This window comes from Xyrauchen texanus, chromosome 1 (genome assembly GCF_025860055.1).
Source record: "Xyrauchen texanus isolate HMW12.3.18 chromosome 1, RBS_HiC_50CHRs, whole genome shotgun sequence".
In the NCBI taxonomy this organism is placed as follows: Eukaryota; Metazoa; Chordata; class Actinopteri; order Cypriniformes; family Catostomidae; genus Xyrauchen; species Xyrauchen texanus.
The window spans coordinates 11912871-11938291 of NC_068276.1; the positions used below are offsets into that span (position 1 = coordinate 11912871).

The window sequence follows — 25421 nt, forward strand, 5'->3', positions numbered from 1 at the left end:
CTTCTGAAGCCATACAATAGCTTTGTGTGAAAAACATAACTAAATTTAAGCCTTTATTCAATGATAATCTTACCTGCCAGTAGAACTGCATTTACAGAAGAAATAACAGAAGAAACAAATTAATATATAGTTGGAACCACTTGGAGGTGAGTAAATAGTGGCAAAATAATAATTTCGGGTGGACTATTAGTTTAATAGCATATTTTACACAGAAATGTGCCAAATAAACTAATTTGACAAAATTATGATCAGAATCACAAAAATCTTTGAACTTATTAGACAAAGCAGTTCATATAGGAAGTTACCTTCTAGTGACTACAGAATCACACAAACTCCAGATATTATCCAGGACAAGCTGCACAAAAGCTGATTCTTTCCATTGGCCTGTGACAAACAAAGGGAGACATTAGGACAGTATGTGGGACACTGTAATGGTTTATTTACAAGGAAAAGAGAACACATTCACAAACTAAACCATAATGTAAGCAGACCAGAGACTATGCATATTAATTACCCTTTTAACCATTTCATATGTACCATCACACAAAACAATACCGTCTTTTAAACCACAGAATACGTTTATTTTATATACATACATCCAACTCATCACCAAAGTACCACGATAAAAAGTTTACAGCTCTATTACTCAGTCAATACATCAAACGCTACATCCGATGCATGCTGCCATTTGTTTACATTAGTAGCGGTTGTCATTGGTCAAACAAACAGCTACTTAAAGAGTCTTTTCAAGCATGTTTATTTTATGTAACAACAGCCAAATTGTTACCAAAGTACCCTGATAACAGTTCACAGATTGTATATACGTGATCTTCCCATGCAAGCAGCCACGTCTGCTTAGGTGTAGATGCGGTTCATTCTCACAAACAACAACTAAATCAATCTTTTCAGGCATATAATGTCATCTGTTTTCTAAAACAGACAGCCAAACTATCACAAAAGCACCACAGTAACTGTTTAAAACTCAACTACTGACAGACCCTGATGAAGCAAGATTATCCATGCATGTAGCCAAGTCTGTTTACATTAGTGCTTGTCTCACACACACACACACACACACACACACACACACACACACACACACACACACACACACACACACACTCACGATGTCTGAGATGTCAAACAGTGCATAGGCAAACCGGACTGCTGATATTATATGAGCATTCTTTTTTACAGCTATAAAAGTGACATAAATACAACAAAAATAGTACAGCAGACATAACCAATTAGTTCACATGTTTACTATGTACTACCCCATCTGTGCAGGGTCACATGCAAAAATAACCAGGGGGAACTGCAGGGGAATTTAGACCCTGCTCATGAAAAGGTTAATGATGATATAAACTGCTGCTCATTCAGAAATGTTTTAGACTGCCCCTGATGTGACTGAATGAGGTCAAACACTCTGCTATAACTCCACTCATCTGCGCTCAAATTAGTTTAAATGTTTAAGTTGGGTTAGACTCTGTCAGGCCCCCACAAATCAATGTCACTGTCTAGAGGTCACCTCGCCGGCCGCATAACAATATAGCAGAACCCTTAGAGAAAGAGATCTGTTTACTAGAGTGGAATAATGGGTGTGATTGATCAGTATGGGATAAAGACCTCATATTGTCTGAGTGTCCTACAACTGGCAAGCCAAATCATCTTCTAACTGCAGGTTGAGTCCAATATCTTTAAATGATTTATTATTCCAATTTATCTGCCTGTGTTACTGTATCTGTTTGAGTGTTCTTGTTAACTATTGCATACTGATGGTCAACATCTTCTCATTATGTTCATGGCTCAATGAAAACGTTGATAAATCTAGTTTAAAAGTCATTAGAGGCTTTGTTCTTTAAGGAGTGACCATGTGCACTGAATGCAGGGTACTGAATGCAGCTATTTCCAACCCTGTAGTATGGACAAAATGCAAACTGGATTTTGGTGTCCTGGCCTTGGAGGGTAGTGCACATGCTCTGATATTGAATCCTATTTTATAGTGTTTATGTTATACATAAACATGATAGTATATGTTATTAGACTAAATGCAAATATAATGTGTACCTGACTGTTAGGCATACCTCGTCTTGTTTCACCGTTGCTCCTTTGTTTACCATTTTTTTAACTTTTGTAATTCCGTAGTTTAAACTTTTGTCCCTTTTGTAGCTCCACAGTCTCCCTGTTAGCGTTCGTGTTCTCATTCATTGTTTTCACCTGCCCTCGTTTATTTGCCATTGGTTTCTGTTTATCCCCTTGTTATCCTGTTTGAGTTCTGTTTGTGCATTGGCACCTTTGTCCTATGTCCATGTATTTAAACCCTGTCTGTTTGTTCAGTCGCTGTCTATCGTTGAATGTTGTTAGCCTGGTATGTGTTCCTGTGTCCACACACTCAGTTATTATCCCTGTCCCTAAGAAACCAAAAATCACAGGACTTAATGACTACAGACCTGTCACCCTGACATCTGTGGCCATGAAGTCATTTGAGAGACTGGTGTTGGCCCACCTGAAGGACATCACTGGACCCTTTCTAGATCCCCTTCAATTTGCTTATCGAGCAAACAGGTCTGTGGATGATGCAGTCAACATGGGATTGCATCATGTCCAGCAACATCTGGACAGACCGGGGACATACGCAAGGATCCTTTTTGTGGACTTCAGCTCGGCTTTCAACACAATCATCCCAGCTATTCTTAGTTAAACCAACTCCCTGTTCCCATGTCTATCTGTCAGTGGATTACCAGCTTTCTGACAGACAGGCAGCAGCTTGTGAGGCAGGGAAAATTCATTTCCACCACCTGTATCATCAGCACTGGTGCCCCCCAGGGATGTGTGCTCTCCCCACTACTCTTCTCCCTCTACACCAATGACTGCACCACCAAGGATCCCTCTGTAAATCGCCTGAAGTTTGCAGATGACACCACGGCTGGCTGCCTGGTGCAGTCAAAACAACCTGGAGCTGAACACGCTCAAAACGGTGGAGATGATTGTGGACTTTAGGAGGAACACCCCAACATTGTCCCCCCTCACCATTCTAAACAGCACTGTGGCAGCAGTGGAGTCATTCAGGTTCCTGGGCACTACCATCTCACAGGACCTGAAGTGGGAGACACACATTGACTCCATTGTGAAAAAGGTCCAGCAGAGGTTATACTTCATTCGCCAGCTGAGGAAGTTCAACCTGCCGCAGGTGCTGCTAATCCAGTTCTACTCAGCAGTCATTGAGTCTGTCCTCTGCACTTCAATAACTGTCTGGTTTGGTGCAGCTATACTACAGAGGACAGTTCGGACTGCTGAGAGGATTATTGGTGGTTCACTGTGTGTATATCACTCTGCTTGTGTTCGTGCCATTCTAAGCTGAAGTGTAAGAGCAGTGTATATGTGTTAAAAGCTTCTGTTTGTCGCTAAAAAGCTGTCCTTTTCTGCATATCGCGGCACCATTTTGTGCTCCGTTCTGCTTAACGCAATGGTTTATTTTAGCTTATCACGGCCCATTCAGCATGTTTCCGCTCGGTTCTCCCGATGGCCATTCAGCCCCTGATCAGCCACAAAGTGCATCAGTCCACCGGGAAAATGCCCTGTATGCCAGATTCCCGGGCCAGCCCTGGCCATGACTCAATACCCACACTTGTTGCTTGATACTTAAGTGCGCATGCACGCATGTTCTGGCTTTCTTACTCTAGTCCAAATACTGCTTCGGAGCAGTTCCATCTAGGTGTATCCCAGAGTTCATCACATTCAGGAGCCCACACCCCACTTACCCAAGTGTAGTTAGAATCACACTGGCACCAATTGAAATCAACTGGGCCTCACACAAGACACCAAAATATGTCACACTTCAAAAGTTTCACCTTAACAGTAAAATAATTATACAAATGGACCACTCAATACATTAGAAATATGTAAATTCAGGGAGCTGGTCATCTGATTAATCTGATGAAGGAATTATGAGTTTTGGCCTAACCCTTTAGAGATATTCTGTATCATCAACAAAAGGAACACACAGTTGTAATAAAAATGAGTTTTATTTTCAAAAAGATCAACAAGAATAGCAAACAAAACTACATACCAATGGTACCAATAGGTTAAAGAATAATCTAAATAAATAGGTAAATAAAAGTACATAGGATGGAAAAAAAAGTGGTTCAATTGGATGTGGCAATGGCAAAGTATGACTATTATCTTAAGAAATATAAATTGCAGTTTCTCTGTTAATTAAAGTGTTAGATCCCCCAAAAATGAAAATTATCCCATAATTTACTCACCCTCAAGCCATCCTAGGTCTATATGACTTTCTTCTTTCAGCCAAACACAATCTGAGTTATATTAAAAAAATATCCTGGCTCTTCCAAACTTTATAATGGGAGTGTATCGATTCGCTTCAGAAGGCCTTTATTAACCCCCTGGACCCCTATGGATTACTTTTCTGATGGATGGATGGATGCGCTTATTTAGGCTTCAAAATCTAAAGTACCATGTACTCCCATTATAAAGCTTGGAAGAGCCAGGATATTTTTTAATATAACTCAGATTGTGTTTGGATGAAAGAAGAAAGTCATATACACCTAGGATAGCTTGAGGTTGAGTAAATTATGGGATAATTTTCATTTTTAGGTGAACTAACCCTTTAATAAGGTGAAAACCTTATTTCAATTTAAACAAATAACTCAAAGATTATTTGCAAGACACAGGTTATGCAATCTATGGAATATTACACAATCATAAACTGATAGAATACACTAATGCCAAGGTCTCTGGAAAGAGGTTTAGTAGTGATATTTACATTCTCCTTGATCGATCGATGTGTTCGGTGATGGCGAGGTGGAAGGCTTGGAGCAAAGAGCCGTGGAAGGCATGGCGCAAGGAGCCGTCAAAGGCTTGGAGCAAGGAGCCGTGGAAGGCTTGGACAAAGGAGCCGTTAGTGACTGGGAACAGACCTCCATGTTCGCGAGACAGACAGAGACTGGAAAGATACATAAACACATAAACACAACAACACCATACATATTAACCGTCAAAACAATCACAAACATAGAGAGACATTTTTGATGTCCTGATTTATTATTTTTAGACCAGCAAAGTCCTTCTGCATAAAGGCAAGTTTTCTATTGTGGAAAATATATTTTATTGATGAGTTGATCCATGGTTTTGAATTTGGTTATGATCTGATAATCTTTACAGGTATCAAGGAATCCATACAGAATTTATTGTAATTGGTAATAACTGAAGGCTGCTCATCTAGCTCTCCCTCGAAGACTTCCCAGTCTGTACAGGCAAAGCAGCCTTGAAGGCATGCAATAGCATCCTCCGACCGTTGAGGGACACTGTGTATTACAGGCCTGCATTGTTTCAGCCATTGTTTGTAAGCAGGAAGTAATGGATAACATTATGATCCGCTAATCCAGTGGTGGGAGAGCTCTAGCTTTATAGGCTTCAGAGATATTATTGTAACACAAATCATGTTACAGTAATTACTGTAACACAAATCAACATATTGGTTGAAGGCTGGCAATGAGTAATTAGGCCGACAGCTGTTAAAGTCACCAAGTAGTATTACTGGAGCATCTGGATACTTGCTGAGCATAGCCTGTGTATTATAAGCTATCTGCTCAGCCGCTGCCTTGACATTGGCGCTTGGTGGAACATACACACATCTAAGCACAACAGTCGAGAACTCCCTCCTGAGATAAAAGGCACGGGTGGACAGGGTGAGCAGCTCCAGGTCCGGATTACAAATCCTCCCAGTAGAAGTTAATCTCGGGAATAGGTAAGTCCATGCCCTGCTCCGATATCATTTAATTGAATACTCCAAACAGCACATTCACTAACAATAGATTGTAATTATAAGAATAATCCAAATCCAAGTCCAATTTCCCATGATGTTTCAGCCGTAGACAAATAAACAAACAAACAAAGCAAGTGCATGCGCCGAAGTCTGATAATATCATTAGAAACTACCTCTGTGGTTGAGAGCACTGGCAGCAACTGGGGAACAACCTCTGTGGTCGTGAGCACTGGCAGCGACTGGGGAACGACCTCTGTGGTCGTGAGCACTGGCAGTGACTGGGGAACGACCTCTGTTTTCACGAGCACCAGCAGCGGCTGGGGAGTAGCAGCCCTTCTTCTCCTCTTCTTCCGTACAGCTTGGAGTGTTGTTACAGGGACGGTCGAGGCTACAAGCATTGGCTCTGGGACGGTCGAGTCTACAGGCATTGGCTCTAGGACGGTTGAGGCAACAGGCAAGGGCACTGGCCGTTTAACTGTGGCAGGCATGGGCACTGTCTCATTAACCATGGCAGACATGGGCATTGATAATCCGTGAGGAATGGTCTTCATGGCAAAACGTACCAACATCAGTGGGGGATCATTCACTTTAGAAGATGCAGCAAACAATGAAGTAAGCTCCGTGGTCTTCGGAGCACGTGGCGGTTGTGGCATGGGGTTCCCACCATACTGTAACCCACAGTGTAAGGGGAGAATGCTTGGATAGGAGTTACCTTGGGGGTGATGGGAGTGACCTCCTCTGTCCTGCGTGTTGATAATGGCGAGGGGTAATTGATGGCCAGCATGGCTCAGACATAATCCGCAAAGGAAAGACTCTCCTACTCCAGAAGGGCTGTGTGTCAATGAAAATTCAGTCCCCTTCTGTAGATGGATCTGAAGTAGGAGTCCTATATTGTGGTTGGGGTGACGAGTTGACAGAACTTAGTTGTGTATTCTAGGAGAGGAAGATCTTGTTTAAATAGCTCCATCAACGCACCTGTCAGCACCATGCTCTTGGTGATTGTGCTCGTCGGTGCTTGTGGAATAACCACTGAGTCCTCTTTGGTTGGTCTGTTCTTCTGGCATGTGCGTGTGATCAACTCAGCGGAGAGTGAGCACTGTGTGGAGTGAGGGAGAGGGAGCAGAGTGTGGTGTGAGAGAAGGAGTCCGGTGGATCCTTGACACTCTCATCCAGTATTTACCTTATTTTATTTGTTCTTGCCTAATACTGTTGGTGATTTCAGTAATTTATCAGCCATTATGTAATACAATATAAGGTTTAAAGAAAATTTGCTTTAAAATTTAAAATGTTTAACTACTACCACAGTTTCATTCTCAAGTTAATGTTTTTAAAATATACATTTTAATGCGTTTTACTTGTTGTATGAAATCACATAATGATAAGTTGTGTGAAGTAGACTTTGGTTGTCTTATATAAATGACAAGCCAAAGCATAATTTAAATGGTTTCTTGTAGTAGCTATTAATGGATCACACAGGTTTATAGAATAAAAGTTTTATTTTATTTATTTTTTTATTACGTTTTATGCAGAATATTGAGAAACAAAGTAGAAAAAAATGGTTTGTATTTCATATTTTTACAGCAATTATGGACAACAAAATTTTACAGTTAAACATTTGTATGTGCAAAGTATTGAAAATCAAAAAACATTTTGAGTAAAAATAAAATCTTTTTCAATTATTTTCATACAATAAAACAACCAGTAGGGTAATAATAAATGAAAAGATGGTTAAACTATTTAGTTCATTAATATTATTTTAACAGTCACCGCTACCAACAAAAATCAGTCTGAATACTTTTTTTTAAGTAAATATGTTTCGGCATTAGCTCAGTTAATTTAGGCCTATTGTCAATAAATTCCAAAAAGAGGTACAAAACCTGCTCTAGTTACTAGATATCAAGTTGGTAAAAAAGATCTAATGCAACATTTAGCGAAAATATATGGGTTACATGAGATTCATAAACCATTTTAATGGGTCAGCCATTTTGGCATGGGAACACAATGAGGAACACAGCGCAAGGGTTAAACATCACATTGCTTCCATCAATGTTCTTCAGAAGTAAGATATCATTAACATTTAGCATAAAAAACATCTTTCTGACAGAACCATGGAGCAGTGAAGTGCATGTATTTCTAAACATGTTGGTGTCTGGCCGTGGAGCTAATCCAGGTGATGCACGTTTGAATCTGGCCTGCGACATTCCTAACATGTGTTTGTAAAAATCTACAATATTTACTATAATAAAACATTTAAAACTGCTGGAAGAACCTGAAGCTTCAGTAGACATTTCCATTTAAATAACTTAAGTCACTTTGGTTTAATTGGTTTACTAAGAGATACCAATGTTTGGCTTCGAAGTAAACCACCTTCCTTCGTTCTGCAAAAACAGCACACCCGGACTTGTCTGTGCTTGATGGATCGTTATGTACTATAGCATTAGTTCATCACAGCTTTACAATGTCTGGAGGTCTCAGAACAAGGTCTCTTTACAGTAACACATTTTATCAACTGACTGCAAGGAGAACACTTTTAGGCCATATGCTAATTTATGCTGCCTTCTTAATGGAACAGTTCAACCAAAAATACTGTAGAAATGTGTTCATCATTAACAGTACTCACCCTCACGTCCTCATTCCAGCCTGCTTTATATTCTGTCTTCCTTGGAAAAAACAATGTTAGGCTGAATGTCCAAGCTTCTGTTCTATATAAAAGGAAACAATGGTGATTTATACCAATTTACCAAGATCTGAATAAAACAAAAACTTCCATAAAAGTGACATTATAGTAGTCCATATGATGCGTCCACTATATACCAAGTGTTCTGAAGCCATAATATAGCTTTGTGTAAAAAATAGAAAGTCATTATTCACACTCAAATTTCATTTGCATTCATGAATGTCTTAATTTTGTCGGTTCCTAACACAACGTTTTTGAATGGCTTCAGAAGAATTGGATTACAATGCACAAGTTATACTTACAACTTTTGTGATACTTTTCTAGTGCGGTTTTGTCCTTTTGGAGCTTGATAGTATAAATCCTCATCCGATGGCACTGGAAAAGAGCAGCTCGTACATTCTGCCTAATATCTCCTGTAGGGTTTCGTGGAAATATAAATGTGAATAAGACAAAATTATAATTTTTGAGATAACTACTTCTTCAATCATAAAACTGAAAACATGTACTTCACTGCAGGGTGCTTTTGCAGCATAAAACATACTGAATGTGGTGAGTTTTGATGTAAAGCACACCCTTGTGCTCACCAAAGAGCTCTGTCATCTTTTATCATTGGTCAGAGGTTGTAGACACATCCACCTACATCAGCCAAATTTATACTTGCACTTATTTCAAGTATCTAAAACACTGTTGTGTAACGCTTCAAAAATGTGCAACACATTTCAAGGGGTGGGCAGTCCTAATGTTGAAATCTTGTATAGCAACTCCATCTTGTGGGTCATAAAAAGTACTACAACCATAGCCAGCATGTAAAGTCTTGCTGACTGAAGGTATCTCAGTTTATAGCAGAGTGTATAACATACCTGAAACCCCAGCCATCTATAGCACTGACAAACACCATGTTGCCCTGTTCAGGGCTGAAGTAGAGGTCAGAGTCATCAGTTTCCTCAATTACAACGGAAGTGAATGGGGCCCACTTCTGGAGGGTTTAGGCAGAAAAGTGAAGCTTATAATGTTATAAAAACACATTAATTCTTCTGTTAAAACTTGTGTATTATGTAAGCTGTAAAGTTGTTTAAATTGTCGTTTTAGGGTTTGTTGACATTACATTAGGGGCAGTGGTGGCTCTGTGGTTAAGGCTCTGAGTTACTGACCAGAAGGTTGGGGGTTCAAGCCCCAGCACCACCAAGATGCAACTGTTGGGCCCTTGAGCAAGGTCCTTAACCCTATCTGCTCCAGGGGCGCCGTACCATGGCTGACCCTGCACTCTGACCCCAGCTTAGCTGGGATATGTGAAAACTAATAAATTTCACTGTATATATGCAAAAAACTGTGTGTATAATGTGTGACCAAAATAAAGGATTCTATTCTATCTTCATGGCAAGCTTCACATTTCTGTGTTTAAACCCTCCAAAAATTGGCCCCATTTACTTCCATTGTAAGTACTTCACTGTAACCCAGATTTGTGCTTTTATTTTAAATAAAAGGAGGGATGAACCAAAATAATTTTTTGTTGTAATCAACATTGACAGAAATGCTGTCGATTGAACACAAAATAATCCTTTAACGCTCCTTTTGTCACCATTCAAAAAGCATACATTCTTGATATATATATATATATATATATATATATATTTTGTTTTTTTTTTTACATTTTTTTCAATCACTTTGGCATTTTATAATATTTCAACTATATTACAACAATTTCTGATTTATTCTGCTTGTGAAAAATCAACAGTGTATATTTTTGAGTACAATTTTAGCACATGCCAATTAAACAATAAAAAAAATATATATATATATATATATATATATAGAGACAAAATGTTTATATTTAATTTTATAATTTTAATAGTTTTTTATTTCTAGTATTTAATATGTATATTACCATTGGGGGGGCCTTTAGCCCCATTGTACCTATCATTTAAAAACATGTTAGTAAACTTATTTACTAACATACCTGTACAAAACTGTAAAAACAAAAATAGATATTTATCTCTGTGTGTTTGTGTGTGTGGAAATGTGCATGTGTGCTCAAACCCCATTTGAGAGGAAAGTATGCAATAGGTTGGAAAGTTGCAGTAACCAGTGAAGAAGGTGAGGAAGCTAGTGAACAGTGTGGAGCTAGGGGCTAAATTAGATTTTTTTTTTTTTTTTATATATAAATGTAAAAAATACCCATTAAGACCATGGTAGGAACAACTTGTTTTAAATTGCTATTTCTAAAAACAATTATTTATTATTTATTTATTTATTATTAAAAACATTTTGATGGCCTTGACAAAGTCTCAATGTTTGGATCCTGTACCAAAAACAATGTATTTAGAACATATTCTTGACCTGACAATAAGAAGGTTATCAGAGCTTCTAAAGCTTTGTTCAAACAGGCAGCAAAAAAATCTGATGGGTTTTAGCATATCTGGCTAATAGCAGTTGTTTGAAATTTGAACAGCATAACAAGAAAAACAATTGTTTTTAAAGATGTATAATATGACCCCTTTAACAGACAATTGCCCTTCAAAATTAGTGTTTGTTATTCTGTGGTTCCGTGCTCTGTAGCTGTGTCTCACCTGCTCTAGTATGTATAACAGATGTGTGTACGCCTCTTGTGATGTGAATGTCAGCTCCACAATCAGCCGGTCGATTTTGTTGATGATGAGCATTGGATGGATATTCTCCAGCCAAGCTTGTTGTAAAACAACTTGCATCTGAAGCAGAAAAGACACAAACACTATTAGAGAGTGATGTGGCCTAGTGGTAAAATTAAAGATGCTTTTACAACATAATGGAAACTTAATGGTCAAATAAAAACACATTTAAATTATTGTGATATGTACTGTATATGCACTTAATATTATGAATATTCAGTGTACTGCTCACCCTCATTACTTAATGATAAATACCAAAGATAAATACCAACAACACAGAATTATAACAAAAAACTAAAACTAGTAATAGCTGTCATCAAATTATTTTATGTTTATGTCGGAATTAGATCGCAATCTGCTCTCTAGATATCAGTATCAGCAAATGAAAAGACCATATCGCTCAATCACAAACTCGAATGGCGCAAATGTACTGGCACTTGCATATGAATGGAAAAATCATGGTCAGTACCTGGACATACTCCCTTGACTGCATTAACAACAACAATAGCACCATCACACAGCATGATGGCAGTTGAAACCTCAGAGGTGAAATCCACATGACCGGGAGAGTCGATCAAATTAATGAGATACTCGTTTCCACCTACAATGGAAATGACAGAGTACTCAACAGAATGATAATAAAGTGCATGATGCTGCAGCAGTGTAAGGACTGCACTGGAAAAAAGCTTGATTTAATCATGCATATTGTTTCCACATAAATTAAGTACATCAAAATATTTTGTTTAGCTGATTAATTCTTTGTCAGAAAACATACTTTGTTCAACTAATTTCAACATAATGGAATAAAATTATTTTTAAATGACCCAATAAACTAGCCTCAAAGTGATATTATAGGTGTTCCTAACAAGATTCATTTCATATCAAATATTTTTGTCATATTACTGATTTATGTTATAAGGTTATGCTTGTTAACTAATTTTCAGCTAGCAAATAAGCAGCAGCATACATTAGCATCCTAAATAGTAACTGCTCCTTGACAAAAGCAACATACAGCATGGTGTCCTCAACCTAAAAGCTTCTCTCTTCACCACAATGGTAGCCCTGCATAACAGAATTGGTTCTAAATCCCCAAATAACAACTATGAAGTCTTCCCCTTTTCTCATCTTGTTCAAACATGCATAAAATAACACTTAATTTCATACTTTTTACTCTCCACTTCAAATCCCATGCAAAGCATGCTGGGAACTACAGAAATCCCATGCTCAAATCCCCTTTCTCATGTTGTTGAACATATTTGATTTACTACTAGAAAACTAGAAAGTGTCCAAATACTTGTCTTTGAACAGTATATCTATTCTTTTAGCATTTGAAACCTAATTTCTCTTTGTCAAATGTTTTGCTTATTTGCTTGTGCTTTCTTTAAAGGAAAGTTCCTGGTTCAATACAAGTTAAGCTCAATCAACTGCATTTGTGGCATAACGTTGATTACCACATAAATGTATTTAGACTCGTTCCTCCTTTTCTTAAAAAAAAAAAAAAAGAAAGAAAAATCAGGGTTACATTGAGACACTACAGTGGAAGTGAATGGGGACCAATTTTTTACCATTAAAATATTCACATTTTCAAAAGTATAGCCACAGGACATAAATGATATGCATGTAAACATGATTTTAGAGTGATAAAACTACTTACTAACCTTTTCTATGTAAAGTTATAGCCAATTTTACAACTTTGTTACCATGACGATGTAATGTCAACAAACCCTAAAATGACTGTGAAAATATCAATTATTCAACTTTACAGCTCAAATAATATGTGAGTTTTAACATAAGAATTAATGTAAGTGCTCATATAAAATTATAAACTTCACATGTCTGGCTGTCTGACAGGCTGCCTTACTAAGAACATTTCAGAAACATTTGTCGCAAAATAAAGAAACGTTTACACTCCACGTCTATGTTAAGAACAACTGTTAACAGTAAATCAAGTGCTGAATACACTGAAATGTTGAAATCAACAGCATCAGAACTGAAAAAACACCCACGTGTTTCACCAGTCCAGGAAGTGCAGATGTGCGCTAAGACCTTCGCCCTTGTGGTAGCTACGTCACGCCGCCGTTGCCAGGACGCTTCGTTGGTTGCCAGGGGCACGGGACGCTACACAGAAACGCTACTGAGATGCAGTCAGTGCGTGTGAGTAAGGGTTGAAGATAAACAGCGAAAATACACTTGAAATACACTTTCCTCAGTACATTGGGGAAAATGACACGACTCTGTCTCTGTGAGATGTGCAGCTGTGGGTAAGATGATGTTTTGGTTTTTGGTTTTTAAGTCTGAAGCAAGAGGAGGTGTTTTGAATAATTGATGGGGAAATGGTCAAGAGAATATCAAGTAATAAACCAAATCCTGAAACCATGAGGAGCACAGAGGTGCAAATACTTAAATGTATTAATTTAATACTTTACAATTGGTTTAATAAAAAGTTTATAACTTTATTTATTTATTGTTTTATGCTTTACATTTTAAAAAAATGAGAAATTTAAGGGAGTGATAAAAACTAGGTATAAAGAGTAAATATTACGTTTATGAAGGAGGTGAAGAAAGGTGCTTGTTTATTATTGAATTGCATTTTAATAGCTTTAAAACAGCAGATCTTCCATGAATTGGCAATACCAAGAAACAATAAAAAAAGGCTACAGAGATTTAGTTTTACAGGTGTCCTTCATTATATTGTGCTACCATTCTTTAACATATTTGCCCGTATATATACTTTACATGCACTGTCTCATTAATTTGATTATTTGTTTTATTTTTGAAATATTTTAAAATTAAACAAATTTGAATGTAATTGCAAACACAAAGAGATCAGTATAAAGAAATTGTGTGTGTGTGTGTGTGTGTGTGTGTGAGTGAGAGAGAGAGAGAGAGAGAGAGAGAGAGAGAGAGCGAGAGAGAGAGATTGGTAAATATGGTTTACAAGGACATCTTTTTTTTAGGAGATTATATGATATAAACATGGTTTATCAGGACAACTCAAGTGTCTCTGTAATTCAAATGTCTTCAAAAACTATGCTTTTTAAATGTAAAAATACCAAAGGTTTTCAGTGAGGTTTAGGTTTAGGAGTAGGATTAGGGGATAGAAAATGTATACACTAAATGTCCCCACAAGGATAGTAAAGCCTGAGATCACCTACATTGTGGGGCCCAGCCAGTTGTCCCTATGAGGGAAATGTCTTATTAAACATATTAAACAAGGTTTTTTGAAAATGTAAAAATGCTAAAAGGTTTCTGTGAGAGTTAGGTTTAGGGGTAGGGTTAGGTGATAGATATTATCCTTAGATCTGTATAAAATCCAAACAAACGCATGGAAGTCTATAAAGAGTCCCCACAATGATATAAAAACAAGTTTGTGTATTGAGGTCAGTATAAAAACCATTACATCTATGGACATTCCTAAACCGTATATACAAGCATGTGTGTGTGTGTGCGTGCATGAGTGTGGGATTGTTAGTGAAAGATTTTGTTGAACAGTTGTTGCCCTGGACAACATGAACATGTTAAGGCAATGCATGTTCTGAGACAAGTCTGTTTTTTGAAGGAGTGTGATACTGTATTTAGCTTCTCAAACATAATCGTTTTTAAATAAAATGGCTCATCTGCCTTAAGTACTTCTCCATTATCTTCTTCAGCCGTCACCATTGCCCACACCAGCCCACGGCACTTTACGCAAAAGGAAGTCAGAATAATGTGTTGACGGAGTACACAGAGAAGTACCCTGCTTATAAAGGTCACATCCATCCCAAGACTCTCAAGCCCCAACATGTGTATAAAACTCACCAGGACCCGATGGATGGAACAACTACCTTCAGGTACGTTCTGTGACCAAGATATGGCATAAATTAAAATGTATTTGGATCTGCCGTGCAAAGCACTGCTAATTAGTTCAAAATATCAAAATTTTGTCTATGTTCCTTAACCTTAATATTTATTTCAGTTTTTTTATTTTTAAGCGAATAGGCCACGTCCACACTACAAAGTTTTCATATGACAATGCATTGATTTTGTTACGTTTATGCCCCTCATCCATTCTAGACTGGCATTTTCCTCCACTGACCTTTGAAAACTCTCCATAACTGCATACTTCGCAAAATGATGGAGGTTTCAAACTTATATGGATTAGTGTGGGCGTGGCATTAAGGCCAAAGTATATTTCGGTTGTCTGCGTTGCTGATCGCCCCACGCACATTATGCAAGATGCTAATTTTATCACCAACACAGCCAGTGCAGGTATTTTCTCAACACATGGACAGTTCTTATCAGGGCGCATCATCAGCACATGCGCCTGCTGTTGACCGAGCTTAAAAAGTACCACAAAGCATTCAAAGAGCGCATGCGTTAAATGCTTTCATATTCGCTCACGGCCAAAAGAGTATACTTTGAAGGGCAATGTAGTCGACCAGGCGTGATCTGATCCGGAACGCAGAAAAACGAAGTATGACCGGGCCTTTAGAGTAGCGTGTTATTAGCTTAACAAATTACTTTACTGGATCAATTGTGAGTCGAGTCTCCTGTGCATGTCAAGTGAGCTGCACTATTTGCATGAGTTCCTGGCTATGTACTGTAGTGTAGAGCAGTGTTTCCCAAACTGGGGTATGCGTACCCCCGGGGGTAGGTGAGGTGACAATGGGGGTACATGAATGACATTCTGAGATTTACCATTCTTTCAATTTCATCACAGTCTAAAATAACATTCAAACCCAGTTTGTGTATTTCTCACTGGGAAAAAATATATTGTGTGCCCTCTAGTGTAGAAACACCAAAATGGTTGTATCATAAAGGTCAGAAAAATATGCAATGAAATAACCTGATATTGTGTCGAAGCTTTGATGACAGTTGTCAGACGTTCAGCAGCACCAAATAGTTTTCCATATTCACACGCAGTAATTTTCAATCACAACTGCTCGCAAGGTAGACCTGTTTTTACATTGTTGCTTGATGTTTTCTCAGCAAATGAGCTCAACCTCGCTAACAGTGTCAAATGTAACATAAAAAGCCCCTTGAGCTGACAGCGCAATTGCAATTCTTACCCGCAATGCTCTTTTTTGGCAATGATACACAATTCCAGGCACAGAACCGAACGCTATTCTTGCATACCGTGATGAGGGGGGAGTTTTCAAGTTATGCAGTTATATCATATCTAGCATTTCCATCTCAATCTGTAAGCCATTTATTCAGTATGTCTTTGATTAATATAACATGTACAAAACATGTACAAATATAACATGTTTAATATAAGGGAATTGTTTTACGAATATAATTGTGTTAAACATACATATTTTCAAATGACCTTGTGTGAATGTTATCTATCCGTTAGAGAGGGGGTACGCGAAAGGATGTTGAATGTTTGAATGGGTACGCCACTGTAAAAAGTTTAGGAAACACTGGTGTAGAGCATTCAAAATCAGTTACTTACATTTCAGTTTGAAATTCTATAAGTTAGCTGCCTATGAAGACGATAGATAGCAAGGCAGCTCACTAGACCTATGTGGCCTTCTATAAGCTTCAGATCATCATATAAGCTACAAACATCTTCCTTTTTTTATGTTTTCTCAGGGCTGACTATATCCCATATAAGGTCACCCGTCGCCCTGAGAGGCTGCAGGTCGAGTACAAGCAAAAGCCTGGAGAGATTGACTTAGGAACGACATATAAACAAGATTTCAATCTATATGAAGTGCAACCATTTGTTCCTTCGCGGCCTAAAGAAAGAGTCCATACCATGAATGTAAAACTAGACACTGTGCCCACCTACAAAGGTAATGACAAAATAGTTAAAAATAAACAAAAAAATCATGCAATGTTTTCTAAAGCATGCCATTTCAGAATGCATACTGAACAACTTGAGCATGTTATATACGTGTGGCGAGCACAATGTGGCTGAGCGAAAACAGTGCGGAGCGAGGCCAGGATGGACACCTGGGGTGAATTATCTCTTGCAGTTATTGCCGATTACGGTGTTAGCAGGTGAGAGATGGTGCCAAAACCCGGGAACCCCAAGACGCTGTCCCGGAGTCCTCGCCGCTGGCTGAAGATTGTGACGCTAAAGAGACACCCGATCTGGTGGCACTGGACCCACTCCACCATCCCTTTCGCTAGCCTGCATATGAACTGCTCCAGTACCACCAGATCGGGCATCTCCTCAGCATTGCGATCTTAAGCCAGTGGTGAGGACTCCAGGACAGCGTCTTCCTCCATCCCGGGATTCGGCAACAGTGTGGCCAACCTCTGCCTTTCTTATGAAGTAGGAAGCGGGAGCTGGGTAAACAATCTAAAACTTTTATTATGAAGACCATAATCGTCAGCTGCGTGAGATAATTCACCCTCGCTCCACACCTTCTTTGCTCGGCCACGTCCTGCTTTTCACAATACATAACCTCAACTAGTTACCTGTGATCCCTTTTATAAAGGTGCACTCAGTATCATTTGCATAATGTTGCATACCAATATGGCAGTCATCTTGGACTCATACTGACACCTAGCAGTGTGGATGCAGTACCATGGAAAAGCAATAGTTTTTGGTTACCAATGCCATTGTAGAAAAGCTCTGCAGCCAGCTATCATTCATTTATTCCTTGAGCAACAGTGTCTGATAATAGGGGGGTTACAAAGATAAAATTAATAGTATTCAACTGGCCATGTGATCTCAAAATTTTAAGATCCCACATTAAGGTAGCCTAACTCCATGAAAATTAGTCAGCTTTTATTAGGATACTGATTTTACTTGATTTTTCATATCATGCGAGTGTACAGTACATGATTTTAAACACATTTTTCAAAAGTACTATTAATTTCTTTAGGGGTAAAACGTTTTAATGAGGACAAAATTACTGAGTGCACCTTAAACGTTGTCTGTACCTAACACCAATTAGTCACTCCTGTTGCACATCTACAGTTTGTAGATTAATTCGGCAAACAAGATCATATTTATGTGGTAAAATGTCTTTATCGTGTTTTTCAAAGATGATTTTCGTCAGTGGGAAATCAGCAGACGGGAATTATCTAAACCTGATATGACGTATCACCCCCCTGTTGCAAAGTTTGGAAACTCAACGACATTCCAGGATGATTTTGTCACCAAAGGTCTTGTGCCACGTGAGAGCTACAAGCCCCTTAATGTAGGAAAGCTATCCGATGCTCCTTTTGAAAACATGACCAGCAACAAGCTCTCATACGTACAACATCCTATAGATGCCCGGTACATGAAACCACCAGAAGAGTACAAACCTAGTGGCCATCCTTTCCAAGACCTCACCACCCACCGACAAGATTTCCAAGGCCTGCCTGGACAACTACCCAAAAGCTGCAAACCTGAGCAACTCAAGGTGGTCTCCAACATACCCTTCCAGAGCAATACGGAATTCCGTGACCGTTTCCAGCAGTGGCCTGTCTCCCTCCCCCAGGTCCACAAGTCAATGGAGTACACAAGTCCCACAGCACACATGGAACTGACCACCACCTCTCACACCGATTACATCAAGCACCAAGTCCAGCCCTTTGTTGCCGCTAAACCTTTTTCGCTCTCTACAAAGTCTTCTGGGTCTTTCCAGGGCAACACCACCATGAGAGATGACTTCCAGCCATGGGTGGTACAACGGCAAGGCATGATCCGGAAGCAAGAGGAAATCCGACGTTCCAGTGGGAAAATGGAGGATATGACCACCTTCAAAGCCCATTTCATCCAGCATGAACTGCAGCCCACACTCAGCTTCAAGCCCCATAATACACGAATGCGGACTGACGCTCCACTCGAGAATGAGACCATGTACCGCACAGAGTTCACAGCTAAGAGGATCAGCCAGTGTCCGGCCAGTTTCGAGTCTCCACCGGGGTTTGTTTTCGATAACTGCGATGATCGAGGCCATCGGTTCTTCCGCAAGTTGATGTCCGCTGATAGGATTGAGAATCCTAAAGCATTGGCATTGATGGCTTAAGAATTCATCATATTGAGTTTCCATAAAAGGATACTCAAGCTAGCATACAAAAGTGATCTCTCTGAATTATTCTTATCCCACAGGGAATTTTACTGAATCAGGACTCATGTGAATCAGAATCATGTGGAATGGGTCAATGAATCAACCCAATTATCTTTCATAAAAAAATTGTGTGCATCTCGAAATTCTTAGTAATCTGAACTATTTAAAAGTAGTTTTTTTTTTATTTTCAGTAGTGGCCAACATAAAGTAATATTCCAGGTTCAAAACAAGTTAAACTCAATCAACAGCATTTGTGGCATAATGTTGATTACCACAAAAATCAATCCTTTTCTTTAAAAAATAAAAGCAAGAGGTTACAGTGAGGTACTTGACACAATGGAAGTGAACGTGGCCAAATATTGGAGGGTTTAAACACAGAAATGTGAAGCTTATATTTTTATAAAAGCACTTACATTAATTCTTCTGTTAAAACTCGTGTATTTTATGAGCTGTACATTTGTTTAAATTGTCATTTTTACAGTCATTTTAGGGTTTGTTGACATTACATTGTCATGGCAACGAAGTTGTAAAATTGGCTTTAACTATGATAAAGTCAATATAAATATGCCGAACAAAATCAAGTACAATATGGCTTTGTTCAGTCAGGTAGCAAAAAAATATTTTTCTTTTTTTTTGGTGTTTCCGACTCTGATATGTTAGGTGTTTGTAGATTGAAAAGCAAAAATACACATTAAATCCAGTTACCCAATTCAAATCACATCCATACTTCGGTCTAAATACGACAGAAATCAGATTTTTAGTTATGCATTGTAGTCTGAATGCAGATCAGTTTTTTAACAGCATACACAAAGCACAGTAGTGTTTACAGCTGTGTTATGCACACATGGGCCTTCACTATGTAATAAGTGGTGAATTATGAAAATGACTGAGCAGTTTCAAATTATGCATGAATGTGTAAAGTAATGCCTCTGATACTGTGAAATGTTGTCTAAGAGACTCATGAGTTCAGCACAGTGGTGAGATGTCATAAATGGACATGACTGTCAAAATGACCCTAAAGATTGAATACAAAAAAAATGTGTACTTGGGTGCAGTGTGAACAATGTAAATTAATATAACTCTGTATGACCCACAATGTTTAAATCAAGCATATTAAAATGATATACAGTAGCTTACTACATACAGCATGTGGTGCTAACATTTGACACAAATGTATTATCACAATATAAAAGACAAATAAAAGCAATAATAAATAAGATATATACAGTGATTGGTAAAATTGTGTTTATTGTATTTGTATCACATAGAGAGTTTTTTTTATATGTTGTCACAAACTGCCGTTTCTTCAACCAAGTCACGTAGCGATGTTTGCTCATGCGTACAGTAGCAATAAAATGCAATGTATTAACTTCATACATCTCAGTAGCAAAGAGAATATGGCATACTATCTGCATTTCTGTGGGTGGCCATTACAACATTTTTCCCATGTAATTAAATTGCATGCATATAAAGCCAGTAGGAAACCATTATATTACAGATATGGATAATCCACATCAAGTGCTATGTGTATGTAGGTTTTTGCTGATTTTAATCTTAAATATGGATTATAAAGACAAACTAAACAAGAGGTAAGAAAATAAAATCCAAACTTTCTACACTCAATGTACAATATTGCACTTAAAACACATTATTTACAAGACATATATTACAATGCAGCACATTGGTTGAAAAAAAAAAGTACATCTAGAAGACAGCTGAGGAAATGACTTGCCATTTCATACATTCTACAGTACAAATCACCACATTATGTCCACCCAAGATGCATTCATTTGAAACTTCCTTCACATAAGTGAATGGTCCAACAGGATTTGTCTTCTCATATCCCCCCCAAAAAAGAAGAAGAATAAATGCATTTCTCTTAAATTATAACACATAAAATTACTTTTAGGGCTGAGATAAATTGAGATCTGAAAAGCAGGTGAAGAGAAAAGTCTCAAGTCTTATGAAGTGTTTCTCTCTTTGGACAACTGATGAGAGAGTATCTAGTGAAGTTTAGTCCAGAATTCACTCATTGGCCACCTATAACCACATCTTGTATTCCAATGCACTCCAAGTGTCCAAGGGTTCACAGGATTTAAACAACACTATTCTGTATTACAAAAGACAATCAATGTGATGATTTCAAAGGGCTTCGGCTTGAGATTTGAGCAGTCCCTCTGCTGTTCACTAGGTGGCGCTAATGTCCTGTGAGCAGGTCTGGCAGCAGCGTTGCCGGTACAGGTCCACGAGGCATAGCTTGAGACTTTTCACCACAGAACAGTAACGAGTTCTGTCTTTACACTCACCTAGAGAAATACAAAGAGAACAAGGGTTATTTAAACAAGAAATCAGTTTGTAAAGCTTGATAGTAAGAAGTTTTCAACAGACACTATACATTAAAGGAATAAAACATTAAAATTCTGGCATTATTCACTCAACCTCATGACATTCCAAACCTGTACGACTTGATTTCTTATTTATTAAAACATCTCCTTTTGTGTTCCTCATATGAAAGTTGTACGGGTATGGAAAGAGGGTGAATTTAATTTCTGGGCGAATTGCTCCTTAAAAGGAATAATTCACCCACAATTGACAATTCTCTAATTTACTCACCCTCATGCCAACAGTGATATGTACGACTTTCTTTCTTCTGCTGAACAAAAATTAAGATTTTTAGAAGAACATTTGAGCTCTGTAGGTCCTCACAATTCAAGTGAATGGGTACCAAACTTTAAAGCTCCAAAAAGCACATAAAGGCAGCATAAAAGTAATTGGACCAATATTTAAGTTATTTTTCTTATATATAAATTCTCCTCCCTGGCCAGTAGGTGGCAATATGCACGAAGAATGCGACTCAGCAAAAAGTGAAAGACTTGAAATATTGATCAGTTTCTCACCCACACTTATCAAATTGCTTCAGAAGATATGAATTTAACAACTGGAGTCTTATGGTTTACTTTTATGCTGCCTTTATGTGATTTTGGATCTTCAGAATTTTGATCACCATCCACTTGCATTGTGAGGATCTACAGAGCTGAGATATTCCTTAAAAATCTTTCATATTTAGCAGAAGAAAGTAAGTCATACATATCTAGGATGGCATGAGGGTGAGTAAACAATAAGAGCATTTTAATTTGTGGTTGAACTATTCCTTTATGAGAGCACCCAGGGGTGGGGCCAGAAGGGTGGCATGGGGTGGCAGCTGCTACCTTAAAAATGAGCTTTGCCTCCCCACTTGCCACCCCAACTCTGACATCGCTCACGTCCTGGAGACGGTGCGCAATGACTTAAACCATCCTAGGAGGACACAGCGTTCTGCATCGGAAGACAAAACACAGCTTTGTCGGTAGACAACCCCCCATCCGTCTGTCAGACGAACTTACTGGATACCAACCCTTACTCGACTCTTGCCACCGTTTTACCACCCATTGCAAAAAATCCTGGATACGGCCCTGGGCCACCTTGTCAAGTACAGCATATGAATACTGTCAGTTCCTTAAAATGACACCTATATGCTTTAGCCAGCCATGACACTCAAACAACACCAACAAATGAGCTGTATTGTTTTAAATAAAATATTTCTGCACCCAGCAAGTGAGGTGACTCAAAAAAGACATTTCATTATGTTTGGAATAGTTAGTTACAAAAAGCAGATATTTGGACATTATTGTTCAGCACTATTCATGCAGCTGTCAGAAGGATTTCTGAACAAGCTGAAAAAGTGGAAAAACATTAGAATAAGTGTGAGGTCTCGGGACTTTGTTATAACGTAAACAAAGCAAAAGAAAAACCAGACAAATAGCAGGTCTTTGAGACTGGCAGAACAGGCGAGTGTATTTTGCCCTCATGTCAATAACATTTTCCCTAATAAAACATGAACACACTCTAAGCGTGGTGAAAGAGGAAAAATGTCTTTTGAACTATATTGATCCTCTAGTTGGTTTTTAATGAGGAGTTTGAGAACATGCTGTGAAAGGGAGAGCTAAAGGGAAGAGACCCACTGCTACAGGAAGTGATGTTGCAGTGTTGCCAGGTAACAGGCCGCCGTTGCCAGGCACAGTGCTGGTCGGGGAGAGTTTTTTTGTTCTGTCGATGGACGCATTCCACTCGGCGGGACTGGAAGCCGCTGCCGCAGGCCACCGTACACGTTCTCCATGGCAACACCTTCCAGTGTACGTCACATATCTTGGACGAACAGTTCCTCACAGAGAGTGGCCTGAAAAAGTGTGTGTAAGAATAATAATAAAAAAGAAAGATAATGAGTTAAAGATCTTATTCCATGAAAGAATATGTATTGTTGGATATTCCACAGCTTGTTCTGCACCTTTCTTTTGGGTCGCATGTTTTCGATGTGGAATTGCTGAAATGTCGGCATGACACTGTCCGGCTCTGTGTGGCCATCGCAGGCCCCACACAACGGCCCGTGCACTGTTGAAAATATCATAGCACATGCATTCCCATAACAGCAGGATGATATGTTGAATTGAGGTTAATTTTAGTGTGTTAATCAGTCAAGCATGCACAGTTATCAGCATGTTCTGACAATTACCAGATGACATCTGATTAATCTGCCTCACTCTTTCAGATTATTGTTCCACATTAAAGAAGTTAGAATGAAACATAGCAGTAAAGAGCAGAGTAATATGGACGTACCTTCGCCCAGGGGCCAGCGAGCCACTCCACACAGGTGTGTGAGGTGCACTCTTCCCTATCTTCAGGTCGAGGTGTCCCTTTACAGGCCGAGGTGGGCAGAACCCTCACACCCCCAGCTGCATCTACCTGCTGACAAGAGACCCTCCTCTCTCTGAAGCCCCGCCCACAGGAACTGGAGCACTTCGACCACACTGTGGACACCCAACTAACATATAAAGACAACACATTGTTCAAAGTAAGAATAGCTTCAGCACTAGTTAAAATGGATGTGTGTATTATTATTTTCTTTTCCAGTCTTAAAAAACAAACATTCTCTAACCTCAGTTTAAATAGTTTGATTTGAAAAAAATCAATACCAAACATCAAACTTCGCTCAACCTGGATAAGTGTGTTACTGATGTGCAGCAATCGAATCAGATTTCCAAACCAAAAGGACTATACTGTATATTCACATACAGTATTTTCAACAGTCTTTAAAATTGGGGAAACGTATATCAGCTGGATATATTTGGGCCTTGCACAAGCACAGCTTGTATCGGCGTGTCTGGGGACATGAGAGCCTCTGCGGGGCATATGGGGTTGTGTTAGAGCAAAAGAAGCAGTAACAAAGACATGCTTTGTGTGAGGATCTCCTGTTGATGGCTCTAAACTGACGCTAAGCACTTTTACAGAGCAGTATGATTCATGCACTAAGCCCAGGCGCATGGCAATAATCAGATGATGTTTTTGGCATGAACATGCATATAGAAATCAGTGTGTCTATGTGCACTATCTATCCTGAGATTTCTGTGAAACGCTGAAAGCCTCTTTTAATCAGCACATGATATGAAACGTGGAGTATGCTAATGAGTCTGGCTCAAACAGCTGATTCTGAACTTTTCCTAAGCAAAACACCTGCTTGTTCATATAAGAAAGAGTAAATATATGTTCTATTAACATTTACTTTATAAAATGACTCATTTTAAAGAAGATATAAAATCAAAATGGTTTACATTACCATTTACTTTCTTAATAAATGTCTCTGAACATTAAACTTGTGTGATATCAGAAACAGTAAATTGACTTTTCTTTAGCTAAAATCGGTCTGTGCTTACTGAAATTCAAAACACTGCCCCCAGAGGCCAAAGCGGTAACTGTTGTTGGCATATGGGCAATTTTTTGTTCCATTTTCCAGGTGAAATGTCCATGGAAGTGCGCAAAAAGAGAGTTGTGAAGTGAGTTGCTTTCAGATCTACAGGCAGTAATACAGAGGAATGCATATTACATAAAATGTACTCGCTAACCCAAACCCCAAACCTAATCATCAGTGGAGTAAAAATGTAATGTGGGGGGTGGGTGTCTGGGTAGCTCAACCAGTAAAGACGCTGACTACCATCCCTGGAGTCATGAGATCGAATCCAGGGCATGCTGAGTGACTCCTGCCAGGTCTCCTAAGCAACCAAATTGGCCCGGTAGCTAGGGAGGGTAGAGTCACATGGGGTAGCCTCCTCGTGGTTGCTAAAATGTGGTTCTTGCTCTCGGTGGGGCGAGTGGTGAGTTGGGCATGGATGCTGCGAAGAATAGAGTGAAGCCTCCACATGCGCTGTGCCACTGCGGTAACGCGCTCAACCAGCCACGTGATAATGTGTGGATTGATGGTCTCAGACGCAATACGCCACCACAAGGAC

The 25421-nt window shown here is 38.9% G+C and overlaps 2 protein-coding genes and 1 long non-coding RNA gene across 4 annotated transcripts in view; 1 reads left to right on the forward strand and 2 right to left on the reverse strand.

The window, feature by feature from the left end:
- saxo2 (stabilizer of axonemal microtubules 2) overlaps positions 1 to 20326 on the forward strand; it is a 33333-nt gene extending 13007 nt beyond the window's left edge. Inside the window, exons 1-4 of one of the 2 annotated variants that reach the window (XM_052131415.1) lie at positions 13221 to 13368; positions 14758 to 14937; positions 16682 to 16884; positions 18089 to 20326. In XM_052131415.1, coding sequence (XP_051987375.1) covers positions 13331 to 13368; positions 14758 to 14937; positions 16682 to 16884; positions 18089 to 19059 — 1392 coding nt within the window. In that variant the 5' untranslated portion in view covers positions 13221 to 13330 and the 3' untranslated portion in view covers positions 19060 to 20326. Of the gene's footprint in view, positions 1 to 13220; positions 13369 to 14757; positions 14938 to 16681; positions 16885 to 18088 lie in introns of those variants that run through there. The other variant, XM_052131410.1, reaches the window with a different exon arrangement.
- On the reverse strand, positions 4860 to 8876 carry LOC127647354 (uncharacterized). Its single transcript, XR_007971050.1, has 3 exons — positions 8765 to 8876; positions 8406 to 8487; positions 4860 to 4963 (listed from the first exon to the last, which is right to left on the reverse strand). It is a non-coding gene; the product is annotated as an uncharacterized LOC127647354 (long non-coding RNA).
- Positions 20327 to 20334: 8 nt separating the features above from the next.
- LOC127647230 (ADAMTS-like protein 3) overlaps positions 20335 to 25421 on the reverse strand; it is a 295504-nt gene continuing 290417 nt past the window's right edge. The window contains exons 28-31 of the mRNA XM_052131370.1: positions 23755 to 23959; positions 23426 to 23529; positions 23103 to 23317; positions 20335 to 21407 (exon numbers count right to left, since the gene is read on the reverse strand). Of these exons, the coding sequence (XP_051987330.1) occupies positions 21289 to 21407; positions 23103 to 23317; positions 23426 to 23529; positions 23755 to 23959 (643 nt within the window). The 3' untranslated portion in view covers positions 20335 to 21288. The remainder of the gene's footprint in view (positions 21408 to 23102; positions 23318 to 23425; positions 23530 to 23754; positions 23960 to 25421) is intronic.